Source organism: Leptonychotes weddellii, chromosome 8 (genome assembly GCF_054177405.1).
Source record: "Leptonychotes weddellii isolate Sample4059 chromosome 8, ASM5417740v2, whole genome shotgun sequence".
NCBI lineage: Eukaryota > Metazoa > Chordata > Mammalia > Carnivora > Phocidae > Leptonychotes > Leptonychotes weddellii.
In genome coordinates, this window is record NC_138376.1 from 98,108,956 (window position 1) to 98,129,499 (window position 20,544).

The 20,544-nt window shown below is 36.7% G+C and overlaps 1 protein-coding gene across 4 annotated transcripts in view; it reads right to left on the bottom strand.

Moving 5' to 3' along the window:
* Positions 1 to 20,544, bottom strand: part of PTPRK (protein tyrosine phosphatase receptor type K) — a 532,644-nt gene that overhangs the window by 76,873 nt on the left and 435,227 nt on the right. For all 4 annotated transcript variants that reach the window (XM_081828970.1, XM_081828968.1, XM_081828967.1 and 1 more), the window contains exon 13: positions 17,950 to 17,986. In XM_081828970.1, the coding sequence (XP_081685096.1) occupies positions 17,950 to 17,986 (37 nt within the window). The remainder of the gene's footprint in view (positions 1 to 17,949; positions 17,987 to 20,544) is intronic.

Here is a 20,544-nt window from a genome sequence, read left to right on the forward strand (position 1 = left end):
AGGAAGAACCCAACAAAACTACCGAGTTTTACAAGTTTGATAATCCGTGGGGGTCACAGCCTGCTCCTGGGAGTAGCTGCATCTGGGACATCTTTGGAGACAAATACTTAACCCTTTAGATAGCCAAACGGTAAGATGCCTGCTTGCAACATAATTACTTACAGAGGGAACACTAACTTTATGGGTAAGAAATGATTACAAAAAAAAAAAAAAAAGATTTAAGACAAGTGATAGTTGTTATCCATAGACAAGAGAAAAGTTTCTTCACTGGAAAATGGCAAGACCGTGGAAAAGCAATGAGGGGGTGAGTGCCTAAAGGGCAGTAAACCCCTCTACTTCATCTTGGTACTCTTGAGACTGTTTATCCCTCATGTACCACATGACGAGGATGTAATAAAATGTTGAAATACATATGGGAAATAAAGAATTAACAAAATGGCAAAAAAACAGATACATCCCCAAATTATAGGGGATCCTTGAAAAGGACTACCAATCATCCCTGATTTTTTTTTTTGAAAGTAAAAGTAAATGACCGGAATTCTTTCAATCTCCTTCCTAACTCATTCTTTTATTTGTGCTTGGAAGGGAGTCTTATTCCCATGCCACCACCTCCCCCACCCTTTTATTCTGGACTAATCAGATTTTTCTACCTTCTTTCAGTAAGCGGCAGTCCTGTATATTTGATCACTAGAGCTACTCCTCTGTCCTGATAGATCCTCTTTGAGAGGCATAAGAGATGTTACATACTAAGTCATTTAAGTCATTCCAGATAAAGACTGAATTAATTTATATCTCGGGAAAATTTGAAACTGGAGTATCCTATCCTGAGGTCCCTCTACTTCCTGCAGAAAAGTTAATTTAGGTCATTTTCTGATACCCTGCATGATGAGCAACTGTTCCTGTGAACGGATCCAAATAGAAGCATGATGCAAATGTGGGGCAAATCAGCCCTCAGAGAGGGTTATCTGACTGAGGCTCCAGAGTTCTCAGAGCCTCCTCGAACATTTGCCTATCAAGGTTTAAGAATGTATATCTTCAAATAATACTTAGAAAATCAAATTGAGGTCTTCTTATTCATATGACCCTTAAATTTTAGGAAGTCTAGCATAATTAGGATTTTACTCCATATTTATTTCAATGGAGTCTTTATTTAGATAAAGAAAAACAAAGAACAGGTAGTTATATTTTTAATTATCTACAAAAATCATTTTAGCACCATTTTGGTCAATACATATCTAGTGATCATGACAACAGATTGTGCTAGGGAGATGAGCACATCACTGGTTACTTGGTCAATTCTAAAACTGAATTCCTCTGAAACTAAAACAGAAGTAATCAGTAGTTTAGCAATATGCAATATTCTTCTATTTTCTCTGCAATCTATCACTTTAGATGGCTGTATATATTGTGGTGAACTCTTTCTTCTTTAAGATTTTTACAATTGAGAATAAAACTGAAATTTTTATTTCACAAAAAATTTCCATGTGGTTTTAACACTGATTTCCAAAACCATATGTTCTTTATCAACAAACAGGATATACAGCTTAGAGGTTTCCCAGCAATGTTTCCCAGACAGCATTATATTGAACACTGAAAAAAGACTTTCATCAAAACATCTGGTAAACAGAAGTCAAACTGAACTTAAGTGGCAATGTGCGTATTTTTATAACTTTTTTTTCCCACTTGGTTACATATCTTAAAAGAGAGTTAACTATTTTTTTTCCAGCAGAAATTTAAAATACTAATGTACTTTATGTATTTTTTATGATTGTTGCAGCATCAATCTTGTCATTCTGCAAAGTGTTGTGGGAATTTTTCAATTACCTACTTTAAAAGAAGTTCTCTTAGGAGTGAATTTAAAAATACTTTCCACATTTGCCTCTGGCTTTCTTAATGAATTCCAACTTATTCCTCTGGCTACTCATGCCTTCTTCCATTTTGATTATTTTTTTTGATACATCTTGTTTGTTTTTAAAGAATAAAAAGCACAGTCCTTTCATAACATCTAGGGATGCTGCACTTCTCAATGTAAGAAAGTCTAAAGAATTCTGAAATCAGAGACTGTCAGAGATTAATAAAAGTTATCAGAAACCAAAACGATTTAGAATCTGTAAGAGCTCAGGAATTGTGATAGAACCGCTGTGTACTTCAAGATATTCCAAACCAAATGAAAGCACTTTCAGGCTTTCCCTAAGCATTGGACTTCAATACAAGCAAGAGCTTGGAATGTCTGTTAATTTTTCATTCATTGACTTGAAACAGAATGCTACCTATAAATTGAATACTTGACTACATTCAAGCGATCATCTCTTCATTCTTTTTTTTTTTTTTAAGATTTTATTTATTTATTTGAGAAAGAGAGAATGAGAGACAGAGAGCACGAGAGGAAGAGGGTCAGAGGGAGAAGCAGACTCCCTGCCGAGCAGGGAGCCCAATGCGGGACTCAATCCCAGGACTCCAGGATCACGACCTGAGCTGAAGGCAGTTGCTTAACCAACTGAGCCACCCAGGCGCCCCATCATCTCTTCATTCTTTATGGGACAGTTTTAAAACACATGGTGGTATGATTATGTCAATCATTTAAGAATAAAACATAATAAAATGTTAACCATATTTACCCATTAGATAAGCAAAATCTTAAAAGAGTGGTATCAATTAGTAGTGATAAGGGTTGGAGAAACAAGCATTCTATTATATTGCTTGAAACGTAAATTTGTAAAATACTTTTTGATTATAATTTGGCTGTAGTTATTTTAAAAGATGTTTACATCACATGACTTAGAAACATTGGTTTTAGAAACTTATCCTATAACAAAGAACGTAACGATCTTTGCCAAGGATATTTCTTCCATTACCGCATGTAATAGCAAGGAACACGAACAGCCTTAAATGTCTACCAAAAGAAGAAGGACTAAACACACAATCATACAATGGAGTATCTGTTTTAAGTTAAAAAAAATGAAAGTTAAAAAAATGAAAGCCCTAAACTATTACTTTAGGATGATTGCAATTTCAAAGATCTGTATATTTTTTTTTAAAGATTTTATTTACTTATTTGAGAGAGAGAATGAGAGAGAGAGAGCATGAGAGGGGGGAGGGTCAGAGGGAGAAGCAGACTCCCCGCCGAGCAGGGAGCCCGATGCGGGACTCGATCCCAGGACTCCAGGATCATGACCTGAGCCGAAGGCAGTTGCTTAACCAACTGAGCCACCCAGGTGCCCAAGATCTGTATATTTTTAATCTATAGGTAGAAATACAGATACACCTCAATGATCATAAATAAGTCTGAAAAAGATCCCACATGAGGTAAATGTATAAAATTTTTACAATACAGCATTAGATTAGTGATTCGTTTTATAAAATTTGAACCAAAAAGCCAACATAATTTTCACACAAGAATATACTTGCTTAATGGAGGTTATTAGCAAATTCTAAATTATAGCAGATCTATAACAGAGACTGTAAATATTCCCCCAAAATGAAAAGGGAAGCATCCTACTTCCAAGAATACATCTTGGCAGAGTTGAGGAATCTACACGAGGAGGAGGATAGTTCATGATTGAAGACAGATGTGGCCAATGACTATTTTTGCCCCAAACTGCTCTGCATAGTAACTGCATACAGGTGTCATGCCCTCCATCCCACAACTATCTTTCTTGGAGTTCAATATCTGGCCTAGAGCCTGACAGAGAATGAGCACACAAAATAAATACATTCTGAATGGATGACCAAATTTCCAATGTTTAAGCAGCTGGTGAAATTATTAGGTATAGGAAATTAAGCAATGGACAAAGATGTATTTAAGGGATGACTATTGTTCACCATGATGATGTGAAATTTAAATTAAAAAAACCCAATCACACACCAGTAAAGTAGCTGTTACCATTACCACTTCCGAAAAAGTGATGTGGCAGGAAAGCCTAGAGTATAGCCTGAATTATATGCGGTGATGTCCCAGCTACATATTCCTCAGGACCTTTAATTTTCTTTCTTCCTTATCTCTGTACAAAAATTCTCTGATTCTAGTCTTTATACACTGTTGGACCACCAACAATGAACCATGTTTACTTTAAACTATCTACCGTAGCGGCTAAACTCGTCAGAAAGATAACTGGCCAATACAAAGAAGCTTTCTATAAAGGAGTCAGACCCGAGATGATGATTATGGAAGTGAGCAATGGAAAAGTTTTTTTTTTTTTTTTCTTTTTAAAACTTTTTTTTTTTTTTTAAGATTTTATTTATTTATTTGAGAGAGAGACTGAGATAGAGAGAGCATGAGGGGGGGAGGGTCAGAGGCAGAAGCAGGCTCCCCGCCGAGCAGGGAGCCCGATGCGGGACTCGATCCCGGGACTCCAGGATCATGACCCGAGCCGAAGGCAGTCGCTTCACCAACTGAGCCACCCAGGCGCCCGAGGAGCATTGTTTTAAAAGGATGATTTGTGTGTACTTAAGGGTCAGTGATACTCAAACTGTGAACTACTACCAAGGATATACAAAAATGTGGTGGCTATCACTGTCCCCTCCATCATATTTACAAGCGGATGAATTTCTGTATTTCCTTAAAGAATGAAGTAGGAATGACAATCTCTTTGCCACTAAATTCAGCAGAAGCTCTTGAATAAAAGAGAAAAAAAAAATTGTAAGAAGTGAACAAGATTCCAAATTTTGAAGCTCAGTTGAGATCCTTGTCAAAACAGGAGGAGATAGATCTAGAACTATTTAGATGTTTGGGTGACAGCATCCACTTTCTGTATTTAAAATGAAAACACACTAAACTATATATGTGCTCAAGTATGTGACTTTTTTTTTTTATATCTCATTTTCACAAAACCTGAGAAATTTTTATTTTTAAAAGAAATTAGAATTTCTCTATAGTTTTTATAAGGGTAATAGGGGCTACATAATTTACTCGAGAAAACTGATCACAGAAAATACTAATCTAAAAGTTCAACACAGGGGCGCCTGGGTGGCTCAGTCGTTAAGCGTCTGCCTTCGGCTCAGGTCATGATCCCAGGGTCCTGGGATCGAGCCCCGCATCGGGCTCCCTGCTCAGCGGGGGGCCTGCTTCTCCCTCTCCCACTCCCCCTGCTTGTGTTCCCTCTCTTGCTCTGTCTCTCTCTGTCAAATAAATAAAATCTTTAAAAAAAAAATAAATAAATAAAAGTTCAACACATAAATTCAAAAATATGTCATTTACTATCTTTTCCTCCTATCAATCACACATAGTGGTCACTGCTTATTCAAGAAAGATCCAATTAACTTTCTACTCTAATGCCATGTATTGAATCAGAGAGATAATCTTTAAAGTAATCCACATTTCATTAAAAATTGAATAGAATGCATAATATCAGACACTTAACTGATAGAGGATAAAGAATACTTTGTCTACTATGGAGTAAAAATCATAAACCAATCCTCTAAAACACATTTGCCGAGTGTTATAATAAGGCCAAACTGGATTTTAATCTTTTTCCCCCCTCCAATAGGATAAAAATGTAGAAAAAAAGAGAGGCAGAGCTCTTGTTACCATAATATCACAATAAAGCTAATGTAATCCTTCCCATGTGGGGATTCACTCTGAAGACCTGTTTTTAATTGCTAAGAATAAAAATAAGTTTTCTGTAATTTAGCATTTACCTTCTTCAAAAGCAAAAGATTAAAATAGGGAATCTGTACCACCGCTGTATAAAGACAGTAATAACATCAACATATATATATATATATACACACACACACACACACGTGTGTGTCTGTCTCTCCATATATATGTATATACAACATGTGTGTTTTTAGAAAGGCTGCAACTTCAACACTGCTTGGAAAACTCCTCACCTACATAGCCAAGTTCACTGTTTATAAATTTTGCTTCCCACACAACTGTAGGACATAATTCAGCTGAATTTCTGCCACGTAACAAGGATCTCCTTCGCTTCAGTTTCCAATAACCTGTTCCTTATTTTCTTCTGAGCCCTTGCTGGCAGAGACTTTAAACGTTCATATTCCTACTAACAGTCTGTTAAAGGCAATCTAGGCTTTTTCTATCATGCTCTTCAAAATTTTTCCAAGCCTCTGCCCACTGCCCGATTCCAAAGTCTCACAGCACTTACAGGTGCTAAAATCTGCAATAGTAACTTTTCACGATGAAACAAATTACCAAAATTTGTGGGTTAAAACAACACGAATTCATTATCTTACATTTTTAGAGGTCAGAAGTCCTACATGAGACTTGCAGGACTAAAATTAACGTGTTGGCTGGTCTGTGTTCCTCCTGGAGGCTCAAGGGGGGAAATGGTTTGTCTTTTCCATCTTCCCGAGGCCATTTGCATTCCTTGGCTCAGGGCCCCTTTCTCGCTCTGCAGTGCACATCATTCCCAATCCTTGCTTCTGTCCTCACATACCTTCCCTGATTCTGACCCTCCCCCCTCCCGTTTATAAGATCCCTCATGATGACACTAAGTCTAGCTGGACAATCCAGACTAATTTCCCCATCTCAAGATCCTTAACTCAATACATCTGCAAAATTTCTTTTGCCATGTAAGGTAATCTGGAGATTAGAACATGGACATCTTTAGGGAGCCCATTATTCCGCCTACCACAGAGCCCCAAACCAAGAATGACTATGAGTTACAAATCACTTATCTATTTAATACAATATGATTCTCTAGAAATGATAACAGGTTCCATTTTGATTGACAGCTTGAACAAAGGGATCGTGGGGAGAGATAATCCTATCACCAGATGTTTTGCCATCTTTGCTCTGTCAGATAATGTTGTTTTTGACCCTTCCTCATAAATGTCTCTGGAATGTTCTATGAGTAGCAAGGTGACTTCATTCTCTTCAGTGACTGACACAATAGTCTAGAACTAAAGGTAATAATTAAGACTTTGCTGTTGATATTGTTTGAGTGAAACTCTAAATTATAAAATTCTCCCCGATAAAGTATTAACATCCTCAGTTTGCTGTTATCAGTATACATTCCCAAATAAACATCTCTGAATTCTTCTTAATCACATTAGAGAAATGATTACTATAATGAACTTCTGGTAATCCTATTGCCTCGGCTGACATGAAGATGGGGCCTGAACATATATTGGTATTTAAGCTGGTGATTCTAGACAGGCAGTGTGGAATAAGTGTGCTATATTGAAAAAAGTACAAGGGGTTGGTTTCTGTGCCTACACTTTCAACGATCTATTCCACTTTGGAAATCAAATCCTAAATAAAATCAGTTTTCTCATCCATAAGTGAGGGCATGATTCAGATCAGGGATTCCAAACTTTTCAGTGTAAAATCATTCTGTAAAACAAATACTAAATGGAATATATTTTATTAATATAAGTTTGTAAGTTCAAATTTACTTACCAATACCATTTCCATTATTTATAAAACCAATCAGTGAAAACGGAAAAACCATTCAGTGTTAAATTTGAAATCAAGGGTTATGAGTGGTAGCTGCAGTATGTTAGGGATCTATTTATTTTCATATTCTTTTGGTTGCACATAATCAATATCTGCATTTGCAAATGACACTATCGCTTTAGTTACTCATTTTGCAATTTCAAGATATACTTAAAAGCAGAGGCAGAGGAGAAGTTTTATTTTTACATCTTTTCAGAAATAAAGAAACTTAACAGCAAACCTTAAGGGAAGATATTAGGTAATATATTCTGCATATAGCAGATTGGTGTATATAAGGATTTTTTTCAGTTTTAAAAGTAGTTTATTACAAACGTAGAGTAAATGCTCTTGAAGTCCCTACAGTGCTTGCAAAATAAACTAGGAATATCTTTGTAATATGTAATTGCTAAAAATGATAAAATAATAAATAAATATAATAATTAGATAAAGTTCAATTGGCTTCTTAAGACAGAGATTAGAATTTATCACTTGCCAGAAATTTCCTATCTGTAACCTTTGCTGTTTTTGAAAACTCCCCACTGCTTTAGTAGAATACTTGTGTAAGACACATACTTATATTACACATACAATTTATATTGTATTTTTTCTAGTCTTTAACTTTTCTCAAGCCTGTTATACGTGTCATGAATTGTACCATAAGCTTTTAAAAGTCAGGGGTTGGTATATCACGTGCTTCCTCTATTTATAGTAATGAAAATACTTTCTACCCAGTGGGGGGGGTGGGTAAAAATTTACTTTTTAAACTTATTTTCCTTACAAAAAAAGTAAAAAATAATATAAGAAATAATGAAATTAATAACTCAGGAAAAACTTTCCTTTCTACATTTTGTCCATTCTAAGAGTATAGTCCAGCTTAGATGGAGGGGAAGCAAGAGCTGACTGGAATACTAAGAGGGCAAGAATTTTATTCATATTAATTTTTTTTTTCTGTAGAAGAATAAAACACTTTAAAATTATTTCTAAATTATGCCAATAAAATAAACATGTAGTAGAAAAAATTGATATATCTTCAGGGCATTCAAAAGTAGAACAATTCTGGACAACAATATTCATTCATTCATTCATTCATTCATTCATCCATCTATCTATTCCAAGGACATTGACCACATTTATATTAAATATCAGGCACAGATAAAACAAATATAGACAGATTATCACCTCTAGCCTTGTAAACCTTACAGCCCATGCAGACGATTCTTCATTCTAAGAGATTTCTGAATAATAAACATTTTGGACAATTTCATTAGACTTTGACTCCATTAAGGAATACTACATTTTTATTCAACTCTAGTTTCGTTTTTTTTTTTTTATTAACATATAATGTATTATTTGTTTCAGAGGTACAGGTCTGTTATTCATCAGTCTTACACAATTCACAGTGCTCACCATAGCCCATACCCTCCCCAACGTCCATCACCCAGCTACCCTCTCCCTCCCACCCCCTTCCACTCCAGCAACCCTCAGTTTGTTTTCTGAGATTAAGAGTCTCTTATGGTTTGTCTCCCTCTCTGGTTTCATCTTGTTTCATTTTTCCCTCCCTTCCCCTATGATCCTCTGTCTTGTTTCTCAAATTCCTCATATCAGTGAGATCATATGATAATTATCTTTCTCTGATTGACTTATTTCGCTTAGCATAATACCCTCTAGTTCCATTCACATTGTTGCAAATGGCAAGATTTCATTTTTTTGATGGCTGCATAATATTCCATTGGATATATATACCACATCTTCTTTATCCATTCATCTGTCATTGGATATCTAGGCTCTTTCTATAGTTTGGCTACTGTAGACATCGCTGCTATAAACATTGGGGTGTAGGTGCCCCTTCAGATCACTACATTTGTATCTTTGGGGTAAATACCCAGTAGTGCAATTGCTGGGTCATAGGGTAGCTCTATATTCAACTTTTGGAGGAACCTCTATATTGTTTTCCAGAGTGGCTGCACAAGCTTGCATTCCCACCAACAGTGTAGGAGGTTCCCCTTTCTCCGCATCCCCGCCAACATCTGTCGTTTCCTGACTTGTTAATTTTAGCCATTCTGACTAGTGTGAGGTGATATCTCATTGCAACTCTAGTTTTTCAAAAACAAAAGGATATCTTTGTTTCCCAAACATGTTTAAAAATCTATTAGCTATTAATTTTTTAGTTAACTTTTTCTCTATGAAAGAAAGAAAAAAAGAATTTACAATGATAAGGCCTTTGACAAAGCACCAGGAAATGCTGGTGTCTAACAGAGGTTAGTTCCAAGCCATGAACCACTGATTTAAACTTTATTAAAATTGTACTTGTTCCCAGTTTGGTTTCACTTAGATATGCTTTCATTTCTCTCGGGCTGTAGTCTATTACTCTATTACTAATATATATATTTTTTGTAATTTCCTCCCTTCCGAGTTCAAGAAAAATGTAACCAGAAATCAGATTAATTTCTGAAAGCTAGTACACAGATCTAATAGGAGGAATGAGGCACACTCTTCCCTTGCAGGAGAAAGCAAAAACACTTAGGCATTCAGACGAAAAACAAAGTTATTCTCAAGGATTACAGTTTGTCAGAAGAGTTGGCAGTTTTTTTGAAAGCCTATTCTATACTTGACCAAGAAAAGCTACACCCCCACCCAGAGTTTCTTAATGGCCAGACTAAACTACCCTAGTTGACCTCCGTTATCATCAGCTTAAAACAGGGGTATAAAAGAATCTGACATTTCTTCCTGATGCTTTAACATTTTCATCAACATGTAGCTGGCAAAACAAAGCAGAGTAGTACAATTAAAAAAATGTAAAGTTAGGATTTTAGACCCTGAAGCCCAATTAAATATATTTTTTCTTTAGACCTCACCCCTGCTTTCAATCTACCGTCTACCTCAGGTGTGAGCTCTCTAAGAGATAAGGCACAGAAGTGCATTTTAAGAGCTGAGATTTAGTCGTACTCAAGTTCAAATTCCTCTGTGGTAAATATGGTGGGAACGAATTCAGTCAAGTATCTTCTACACACATGGTACAACCAACTGGAGCTTCTATGGTTTTACTGCAGCTTCTTGACAGACTAAGTGTTCTTTTTCTTCCCATGTTTGCTTTTTCTGAATGTCTAATCACTTAAAAAGGCACTTTTATCCATCTGCACACTCAAAGAAAAGGGCATAAAGAAAGATTTGACAAAAGCGCCATGAGACAAAATTATGAAAGTGCTTAAAAAAATCCTACTTTTTTCCCAGCAATTAGGGAACAGGCAGCAAAAGAGGGAAGAAAGAAAAAAGTAAATTAAAATATTACCAATGTTTGCATATTCTAATTATATATTTTGAATAAAATCTTCCATGCACACCTACTCTTTCCTGACAACTGAATTTTTCTTAATATTGGAATGCATGTTTAAAATGCACACTAGCAATGAAGTCAAGATATTTCTGAGGAATCAGGGAAGACTGCATATCATCGTTTAAAATAAGCAGTATTCTGAGTTAATAATCATCTGACTTAGACCATTCCCTGGACAGGGATAAATAAAATGAATTAAACCCACCTTACAGGCATCCTTCACAATCACATGTCAACTTTAGGTTTATCAAAAGAATGAATAAACTGCTAATAAGTAAATGGATGAATGCAAATATGCATGCCTTAGCTTTTGGAATTCCCTTTTTTCCACAGTTTCTGGTGAAACTGTCCGGGTTCCTTCTTTCTAGCTCTCTCAGAAGGCCAGTAAGGATGTGTTCCTGGTATTCTAGAGTGACACCTAAAAGGAATTCCCTATTTATTTTTTAAAGATTTTATTTATTTGCGAGAGAGCGAGTGCGTGGGCGTGCACGCGCAGGGGAAGGGGCAGAGGGAGAGAGAGAGAGAGAATCTCAAGCAGACCCCACATAGACCATGGAGCCCGACCAGGGCTCAATCTCACGACCCTGAGATCATGACCTGAGTCAATATCAAGAGCTGGACGCTTAACTGACTGAGCCACCCAGTCGCCCAGGGAATTCCTTATTTTTTAAATGCCATTGGTAATGATTAGGTTATATGGATTTTAGGTGCTTTCCTGCAATCACTGTATGAAATAATTTGTCCTTGACATATCACACTGGACCCAAACCACTATTTTTAAAGATATTATTCCCAAGGTAAAATAAAAATCTAACATCAGCTCAGACACTATTTGCTGCAGGGAACAGATTACCCACAAGTAGTGATTTCCATAAACACTTTTTTTTTTTCGGGGTGCCTGGGTGGCTCAGTCAGTTAAGCGGCTGCCTTCAGCTCAGGTCATGATCCTGGAGTCCCAGGATCGAGCCCCGCATTGGGCTCCCCGCTCAGCAGGGAGTCTGCTTCTCCTTCTGACCCTCCCCCTTCTCGTGCTCTCTCTCTCTCACTCTCTTTCTCAAATAAATAAATAAAATCTTTTAAAAAAAAAGTGTTTTTAAAAAAAAGACTTTTGTTTTTTCAAACATAAATATCTGGGGTTAAGGAGTTCTAGCAATGGGTAATTCAAAAGCTCAGAGCTGTTCGGGCTTGGAGTTGGCTTATTTGTTTTCCTTGACTTTCCCTTCTTTTTAGCCAGTTTTGCTCTCAATTTTAATATCACAACTAATATCACAACTTTATAAAACAATGCCCCAAGATAAGAAAGATAGGTTGAAGATTATTCTTGCCATCTCTCTTTTATAAATCAGAAAGGAACCAATTTGTTAGAACACCCAACAGAAGACAGATCCTTAGATCTCCCTGACCAAAACTGAGTGACATACACAACCTAAAGCAATCACTGGCCAGGTGCATGGGATTTGTTTGGATCAGTGGTTCTCAAAGTGTGGTCCCCGGAGCATCAGCATCAGCAGTAAACTTGTTAGAAATGCACATTCTTGGGCCCCTCCCCAGGCCTACTGATACAGAAACTCTGGAGTTAAGGACCAGCAATCTCCTTAACAAGCCCTCCAGATGATTCTACTAACACTGAAGTTTGAGGGCTGCTGATCTGAACCCATCTGATTTATCCCCTCAGTCTGAGCTCACCTTTCTTGAGCAGCTAAGGACACATTCTCCTCAAGGTTTTTGCACGTGTTCCTTCTGCCTTGTGTGATCTTTCCCCACAGGGGTTACTGCCTCGTGTCCTTGACCTTACCAGGGAGTCTTTCTCTAATCACCGTATGTGAAATAGTTATGGCCTAGACACGTGCCCCAGAATTTCCATCCCCCCCCTTACTGCTTCATCTCTCTCCAAAGAAAGTATCACCCTCTGACATATCACATATTTATTTTGTCTGGTCTGTTTCCTCTACTGGAATTTAAGTTCCACGGAAGTAAGATCTTTGTTCTCTTTATTTCACTGCTTTATCCCCAGGGCCTAGAACATCGTATGGTAATTTATAGGCCTTAAGTAAATACTGGCTAAATGAGATCCCCAGGGCCTAGAACATTGTGTGGTAATTTACAGGCATTAAATAAATATTTGCTAAATGAATGATTAGAATACTGATATCCAAATGAAATTGGAAGAAGTCAAAGAATGGCTAATGGGTAGACAAACAATAGTCTGCCAAAGCAAACTATTTACAAATGGAGATTTGGAATAAAATCCATTCGTGACTTGGGAATTTAAGCGTTTGTCATAATATAAAATAGAGCCTTATTTTATTAACTTAAACCCCTCCTTTTTACCTTAAATGCTATGTTAAAATAAATTTACATATATTGCACATTTTTATGTTCTACCAAATGTGATGGCTTTTATCAGTGGAAATGTGACTTTTTTTGGGGAAAATAAACAGATTCAAACAACACAGAAACTTGCATTAAAATTAAATTTTAAATAACCAGTTTTCTTTCAAAAATCCAGAAATTCAGATAAGGGAGAAATTGGACACAGCCAAATCGTTTCAAAATATAAGCTACTTATATAAACAGATTAAAACACTTTCAATTTCTCAAACTGTTGGTTTTCTTTTTCAGTTTTATTTTAAGGAAATACTCAATATTTGGATTTCTTATCCATACTTGCTTTACATTGAGAATAATTTTATGTAAATGAATAAATACATGGGTCCATAAATGATTTTTTATACAGAGAGAAAATTTTAAATGACATAACATACTAAATATTGAACAAGAGAAAATAAAAATTCAATTGAAATGCATCTCTTGTTAATTGATTAATTAATTTATTTTTATATTTTTATTTATTTATTTGAGAGAGAGACAGCCAGAGAGTGAGCACAAGCAGGGGGAACAGCAGAGGGAGAGGGAGAAGCAGGCTCCCTGGGACTCCATCCCAGGACCCTGGGATCATCACCTGAGCTGAAGGCAGACACTTAACTGACTGAGCCACCTGGACCCCCCTCTTGTTAGTTTAATATGGATACAGCATATTTCCAGAAGTACTTTTTGAAAATTCTTTGGGTAAATTTTGTTATAATTTATGTAATATTTGCATAATTTGGTATGTTTAAATCTTACCATAGAGGTGTTACTCATGAAGAAAATTTCTTTAAGAAAGGAATAGTTATTGCACTATAATTTATTTATGGCAACAAAGCACAAGATCTTAGCTACTAATCTGCAAATAATTGTGTGTGCATGTGTGTATGTGTGTATATATGGATTCAGAGCACTGTTATAAATTATATGTAAAAGGGCAGAGAGCAAACTACATTAAACGACCTAAAACACTTTCTTTTCAGTAGAGGTTAGAGAGACATGCATCTAAGCATGCTGAGCGTGCAAGCTGCATGGTGTTCCCACCTCACTGCACAAGTGACTTCCCAGTGTTGTCCTTCCTCCTTGATGTACCACAAAAATCTTTCCCGAAATTTACTCTCCTTAAACTGCTTTTCCAAGATACAGCTGGTTAAAGTCCTTTTCATAGGTCTGCAACAATTCTAGTTTGGGGTCTGCTGTTTTATAAATGGAATGACTTTCATGTTTCTCATGATAATTTAGATCAGCCCATCCATTTCATTCCTGACACATGGCTTCGCAATGACTTCTTACCTACACACGAGTCAGAGGCCAGCACCACTGATCTTAACTGCAATGTACACAACTTCCAAACACCTCTTCTCTTGTCTCATAACATGTGTTCACACCACTCTTCATTTTAGACATTATAACCTTGATTGTTTACTTCATACTTTTTTTTAGTGATCAAGCCAATGTCTATATCCTCTTTTTGTGTTGGCCATCATAAGGAATGAGTTCCAGTAAGGCAGGAAACAATATATACTGGAAATTTTTTAGAACAATTCTCACATGTCAAAAAATTTTCAAAATCATCGTGCTACTCTAGTATGTACGCTAATTGTTCTTGGCTTTTATATTCTCTCACATTACCATAAGAATTTTCAGTCCCCTAAATTAGTACAGTGCACACATTTTTTATTTTTAAAGTAGGCTCCACACCCAATGTGGGACTTGAACTCACAACCCTGAGATCAAGAGTCACATACATGTTCTAACCACTGAGCCAGCCAGGGACCTCTACATACATTTTAAGTATACAGTTTAACGGGTTTTTACCTGTGTGTATTCTTATGATAATACTGAACCATTCCTTGCCCAGAAGGTTCCTTCATGCCTCTTCCTCAGTCAATATGGTTATGCCATTTTGACTGTTAAGTCTGTCTTCAACATGTTCTGTGAAAAACTTTTTTTTTTTTTTATTTTTTAAAGATTTTATTTATTTTTTTGACAGAGAGACACAGCGAGAGCGGGAACACAAGCAGGGGGAGTGGGAGAGGGAGTGGGAGAAGCAGGCTTCCCGCTGAGCAGGGAGCCCGATGCGGGGCTCGATCCCAGGACCCTGGGATCATGACCTGAGCCGAAGGCAGACGCTTAACGACTGAGCCACCCAGGCGCCCCAGTGAAAAACTTTTTTATTTTCATACCAAAAAATTTATTCCAAAGCTGACTAATACTTGAATGGTGTTAGTGCAAAATGTAGTCAGGCAATACATTGATTTTAAACTAAAAAGTGTGGTTTTTCGTAAATGGAAAAATGCTAAATGTTCAGAGAAGGAATTAAATTTAAAAAAACCTACTTTTTTCCAAGTAATCTCTATCACAGAAATTCAGTTTTGTTTTTATACATATTTCTTTCATAACTATATAACACAAATTACACCCTTATCCAGCTTTGATTTCCATGGTGTCAGTTACCCATGGTCAACTGTGGTCCAGAAACATGATCCACTTTCTGACTTATTGTCAGAAGGTCAGTAGTAGCCTACTATCGTTCACCTCACTTCATCTCATCAAAGAGGCTTTATCAAAGCCACATCATCACAAGAATAAGAAGAGTGAGTACAGTAAGATATTTTGAGAAAAAGAGAGAGGGGTCACAGTCACATAACTTTTGTTACAGTATATTGTTATAACTATTCTACTTTATAATGATATTGTTGATAATCTCTTACTGTGTTTATTTTATAAATTAAATTTTATCATAAGTAAGGAAAACGATAAGGAAAAACGATAGTGTATATATAGGGTTTGGTACTATCTGTGGTTTCAATTATCCACTGTGGGTCTTGGAATGTATGCTCCACAGACATGGGTGGACTACAGTATGTCTCTCTGAAGTAAGGTACACAATGACTGTAATAATTATGATGATGATAATAATTGGCAATTAACTTTTATGTAATAGTCACAATATACCAGGCATTATTGAAGCATTTCATATACATAAACTATTTTATTCCTCACAATAACAGTAAGAGAAGGGTACTCTAATATTATTATTTTGAAGATGATGGGTAAATGATTTGCCAACACTAAAGTGAGGGGCAAAGTCAGGATTTGAACCCAGATAGTCCAGGGCCAGAGTCCTTTTCTCTCACTCATTAAGCCACACTGTCAGACTGAGGCTCAGAAAAATAGCAGGGATAGATTACTAGACAAAGCAGACACTACCACAAATGAACTCTTTCTTACTACCTCTTGGTTTCTGGCAGATACTGTATGCCACATGGTAAGTTCAATTTCCATAATCTCACCTCCCCTACAGTCTAAATATCATGTGATATTCATCATTATAATTTTATATGTATTGAGATAGGGATAAAATGACATTTAAACAGCTTGTGTAAATGCAAATAATTCAATAACCAAATAAGAAAATTTAAAATTTTAGAATCATTTATAGCTTTCTTTTCTCAACTATAGATATGTAGAATGACCATATCTAAAGAGCTTCTTGGAGGATGATGCAAGACCATTTTGTATATCTGGCTCTATTTTAAATCTGGGAAAACATAGGTGATATATATCTAAATGTCTTCTGCCATTATCTTCTAAAAATTTCAGCTCTAATTTTTTGATCTACAAGCTAAGCTTTTAAAATAAAATAAATGCCTATCCATTATACGTTTATCTGTATATATTTTCTCATCCAGTCATTAAGGATTGCTTAATTTTTAAAATTATGAGGAATCTTAGTATTTGAATTGAAAAAAAAGGTGTATTTTTTTCCTCTTCTGTGAAGCTTTTTTTATTTATTACTTCTCATGAGTCAAGGGAAAAGTCTTTCTTTATTGCCTTTACAAATCATGAGTAAAACACAAATGCTTAATTGAGCAGATTGATGATTAAATGGAGAAAAATGATGAAAGGAAAGATGCCAGCACAAACAGAATATGGCCATTCATTTCTACCCCAAATGAATCAACTACTGCTCATGAATGTGGGTTTAATACTAATTTTGGCACAAACTACCCAGAGCACCAACCCTCTGCGGAGTCCCACGTCTGCACGGGGACAGCTTTTTCCTGTTTCTTTTGCTAGAATACACCAAATAGCTCTCTCTCTCGTTGGCACAAAGAACTCTTAAATGGACTATAAACATAGTGAATGCAGGAGACTTTCTCACACCTGAACTCCAAATACTCATTCAAAGATGAAAATGTTTCCCCCTAAAGAAACTAGGCAACTAAGCTATAATATGCAATGTCAGCAGGATTACCCTGGTCATCAGCCATCACAGATCTAATTTCTTGGCATCAACTGGATTAAAACAATTTTTTTAAGTTAAAAAAAAAAAGGTAAAGTAGCTTCAACTGAATTGTACGACTCATGAAGATAAGGAGCAGTCTCCACACCTCTGCTCTTACATATGCACAGACTAGCTCAGTTCCTATTTATGTCTATTGTCTACCACAGAAAGTAACAGAGGTTTTTAAACAAGCAACTTGCTATTTTGAGCTGATAGTGCTGAGCTTTTCCTAATATATTGGTTGATCAGCAACATAAGACCTTTCAGACACTAAATGGCAGAAATAAGCCCTTCTAAGGTTTTCTAAATCCTTCCTATCCTCATAACAGGATTCCTCCAGTCAAGTACTAGAGGATAAAAGTAGCACCCCATTAGGTGCTAAAGACACCCAAGTGAGTCAGAGAACTTGGCTGGCAGTTTAAATGGGCCCTACTACAAATACTCTGTAATAGAAGTGCCACATTTAATTAGCCCTGAAGCAGGGAACAAAGCTCTTTCATTTTAGAAAGCTGGAGAATGGAATCTCAAGGAAAAAAAAAAAAAAGGCAAACCTCTTACCTTTTGTAGCAATTCGTACACACTGGGTTTTAGTTTCCTGATGGAGTGAAACATGAAAGAGAACAGTCAGTGTATAGACAATGTTTCCTATTTCATAATCCCGGCTTATAAATGAGGTTTATGAAGAGCAGAACTGCAATATCAAGGAAACTTTTTTATTTAAAAAATAAAAATAAAAATCTGAAGTAAGAACTTTTAAAAATGTTTCAGTATTTTCTAAAAACTCAGATGTCTGTTTTCATCTTATAATCAAACAGGCTCTCTTGTCTGGGACAAATAGTAAGAGCACTGTATTTGTACTTACCATACTTTTTAAACAATTAGAAAGAAAAATGTGTTTGCAAAGCTAATACAAATCAGATCCAGACACCAACTTCATTCTCACCACACAGCTGTAGACTCAGACCAAAGGTGAACATCCCATACACTCACTTGGATCCCAGCACGACTACTGAGCTAAATGACAGTAGTGAGAGAGATCATCCAAAAGTTGCATCACAGCTGTAGTATGATTCATCTGTTCTTTTTTCTTTTTTAATTTTGCTGTTAGGGGTTAAAGATTTCTCATTGGGACTATTTTCCTACTCTTGCTAGACAGATGGAATTGAGGAAGGATAAGTTGAAATGGGAAAGGACAAAGATCATTTCAGGTTCTTCTTTCTTTCTTTTCTTTCTTCCTTCCTTCCTTCTTTCTCTCTCTCCCTCCCTTCCTTTCTTCCTTCTTCCTTTCCTTTTCCTTTTTTCCTTCCTTCCTTCCTTCCTTCCTTCCTTCCTTCCTTCCTTCCTTCCTTCCTTCCTTCCTTCCTTCCTTCCTTCCTTCCTCCCTTCCTTCCTTTTTAATGTTGCGGTGTGGCACTATCTGGTGAAATGCACTTCTAGGCCCACACCACACACCTCCAGGACTTAGTTCCTTCAGTTTGTATCTTTGAACATACCGGAGGTTGGAAAAGATGGTAAAGCCAGTAAACAAAACAAAAGCTATTTGTTTTTAGGATGTATTTGTAACTCCATCTTGAGTAGTTCCACATATTGAAAGCCAAGAGCTTACCATTTCCTCTTAATTATACAAAACAAAGCACTGAGGGGGAATTAGTAGTTAAAAATAAAACTTTGCATTCTATTACTTAATTGTGACTTGAAGCCTTTACAGTCTGCTCCAGGAGATTGTTCCACATTCCCACAAAGGCCCAAAGGGATTCTGATTTCCTAAAAGCAACTGCTGTTAATTTCACCAGGATTTCCAGTCTCTGCTCGTAGGAACCACATCCATTTTGAAACCACTTGCCAAGATAACTGTGAGATATATTGTTGTTACTCTGTACTTTGATTAAACCACATGTAGATATATCAACAATTAGAAGAGAACGTTCATATCAAGGCTTTCAAACAGTGCCAGAGAAAATCCTTTGTAAGTAACAGACATTCATTAACACTCCTCTTATACCACGGACCCAGGAACAAAAGTGAATCTGGAATTGCTCACATCTCTAAAGATGAATACCCAAAGGCAGAACTATGTTTTCTACCGCTATGCTACTTTATACCCAGAATGGAATAATAACTTCCATGGTCTTCTCTTTTTTGAGCAGCCCAGTTGTACCAGTGATGTGCAATGATGGGCATGTGGGAAGCGGGCAGCCAACCTGCCTCAAAGACTCCCACTCACATAGAAATAAACTAGAGAGGAGACAAGAATAATGTTCTCAACCATGGGCAGCCCGTGGCTTTGGAGTAGTACCTCCTAGAAGATGCCGTAGCATTTCCCTTTGCCATATACTGGCAAAGGAATCTAGGTAGGCGAAAGAGAGAGCTTTCATTTGAAAGCAGACAGTTGATACCCTAAGTTCTCATGGCCCCTGCAGAAAAGCCAACTGGATTATGTCTTTCACCTTAACTATTCCAAGGTATAATATGCCTGTTGCAATTGGATATCACCTACTTCACAACATCTCCTAGGAACCCACCTCAGGGATTCAATTACCCAAACCCAGAAATTTCCTATCTAGCTACAAGTGCACAAAAATGCCAGTCTTCTATTGGATTTTAAATTGTGAGTTTTCTATTCTTGAATTTTTTTTTTCCTTATCCCCTTCCGAAAAAAAATATTAAATAAGTTTTAGGAAAGAAAATCTTTCAAAGAGAACAGCATGAGCCATGAAAGGCCAGGTAATTTCCCCCCATATGGAACCACTGGTAGTTTCTATCTTCCTGTTGTGTCTTCCTCTTCAATACTCATTTGGGATCAGCGGCAGTGTTCAAAAACAACTGTGTCCAAAATGGGAAAAGGAGGGGCAAGTGGGGAAACGGAAAACAGACTTCTCTAACGGCACAGCATCCTGCCATCTCCGGGCAGCCTTCTGTTTAGGATCTGTCAGATATACCACAGGCACCCTATTAGTTTGTAATCAGAGGACTGTTACTTGCTATTTACTATTTGGCTTGTACCCTCTGAAGAGTTTATAAGGGTTTATTAGCCCGCTGTGGAACACGTATTCTGTTTATCCTGCAGTAAATTTAATCTTCTGAAGTGTGCCACCACTGAGCAAAGACGACAGAACGATGCCTGTATTTACTGGGGCTGGAGTTCCCAGCAGC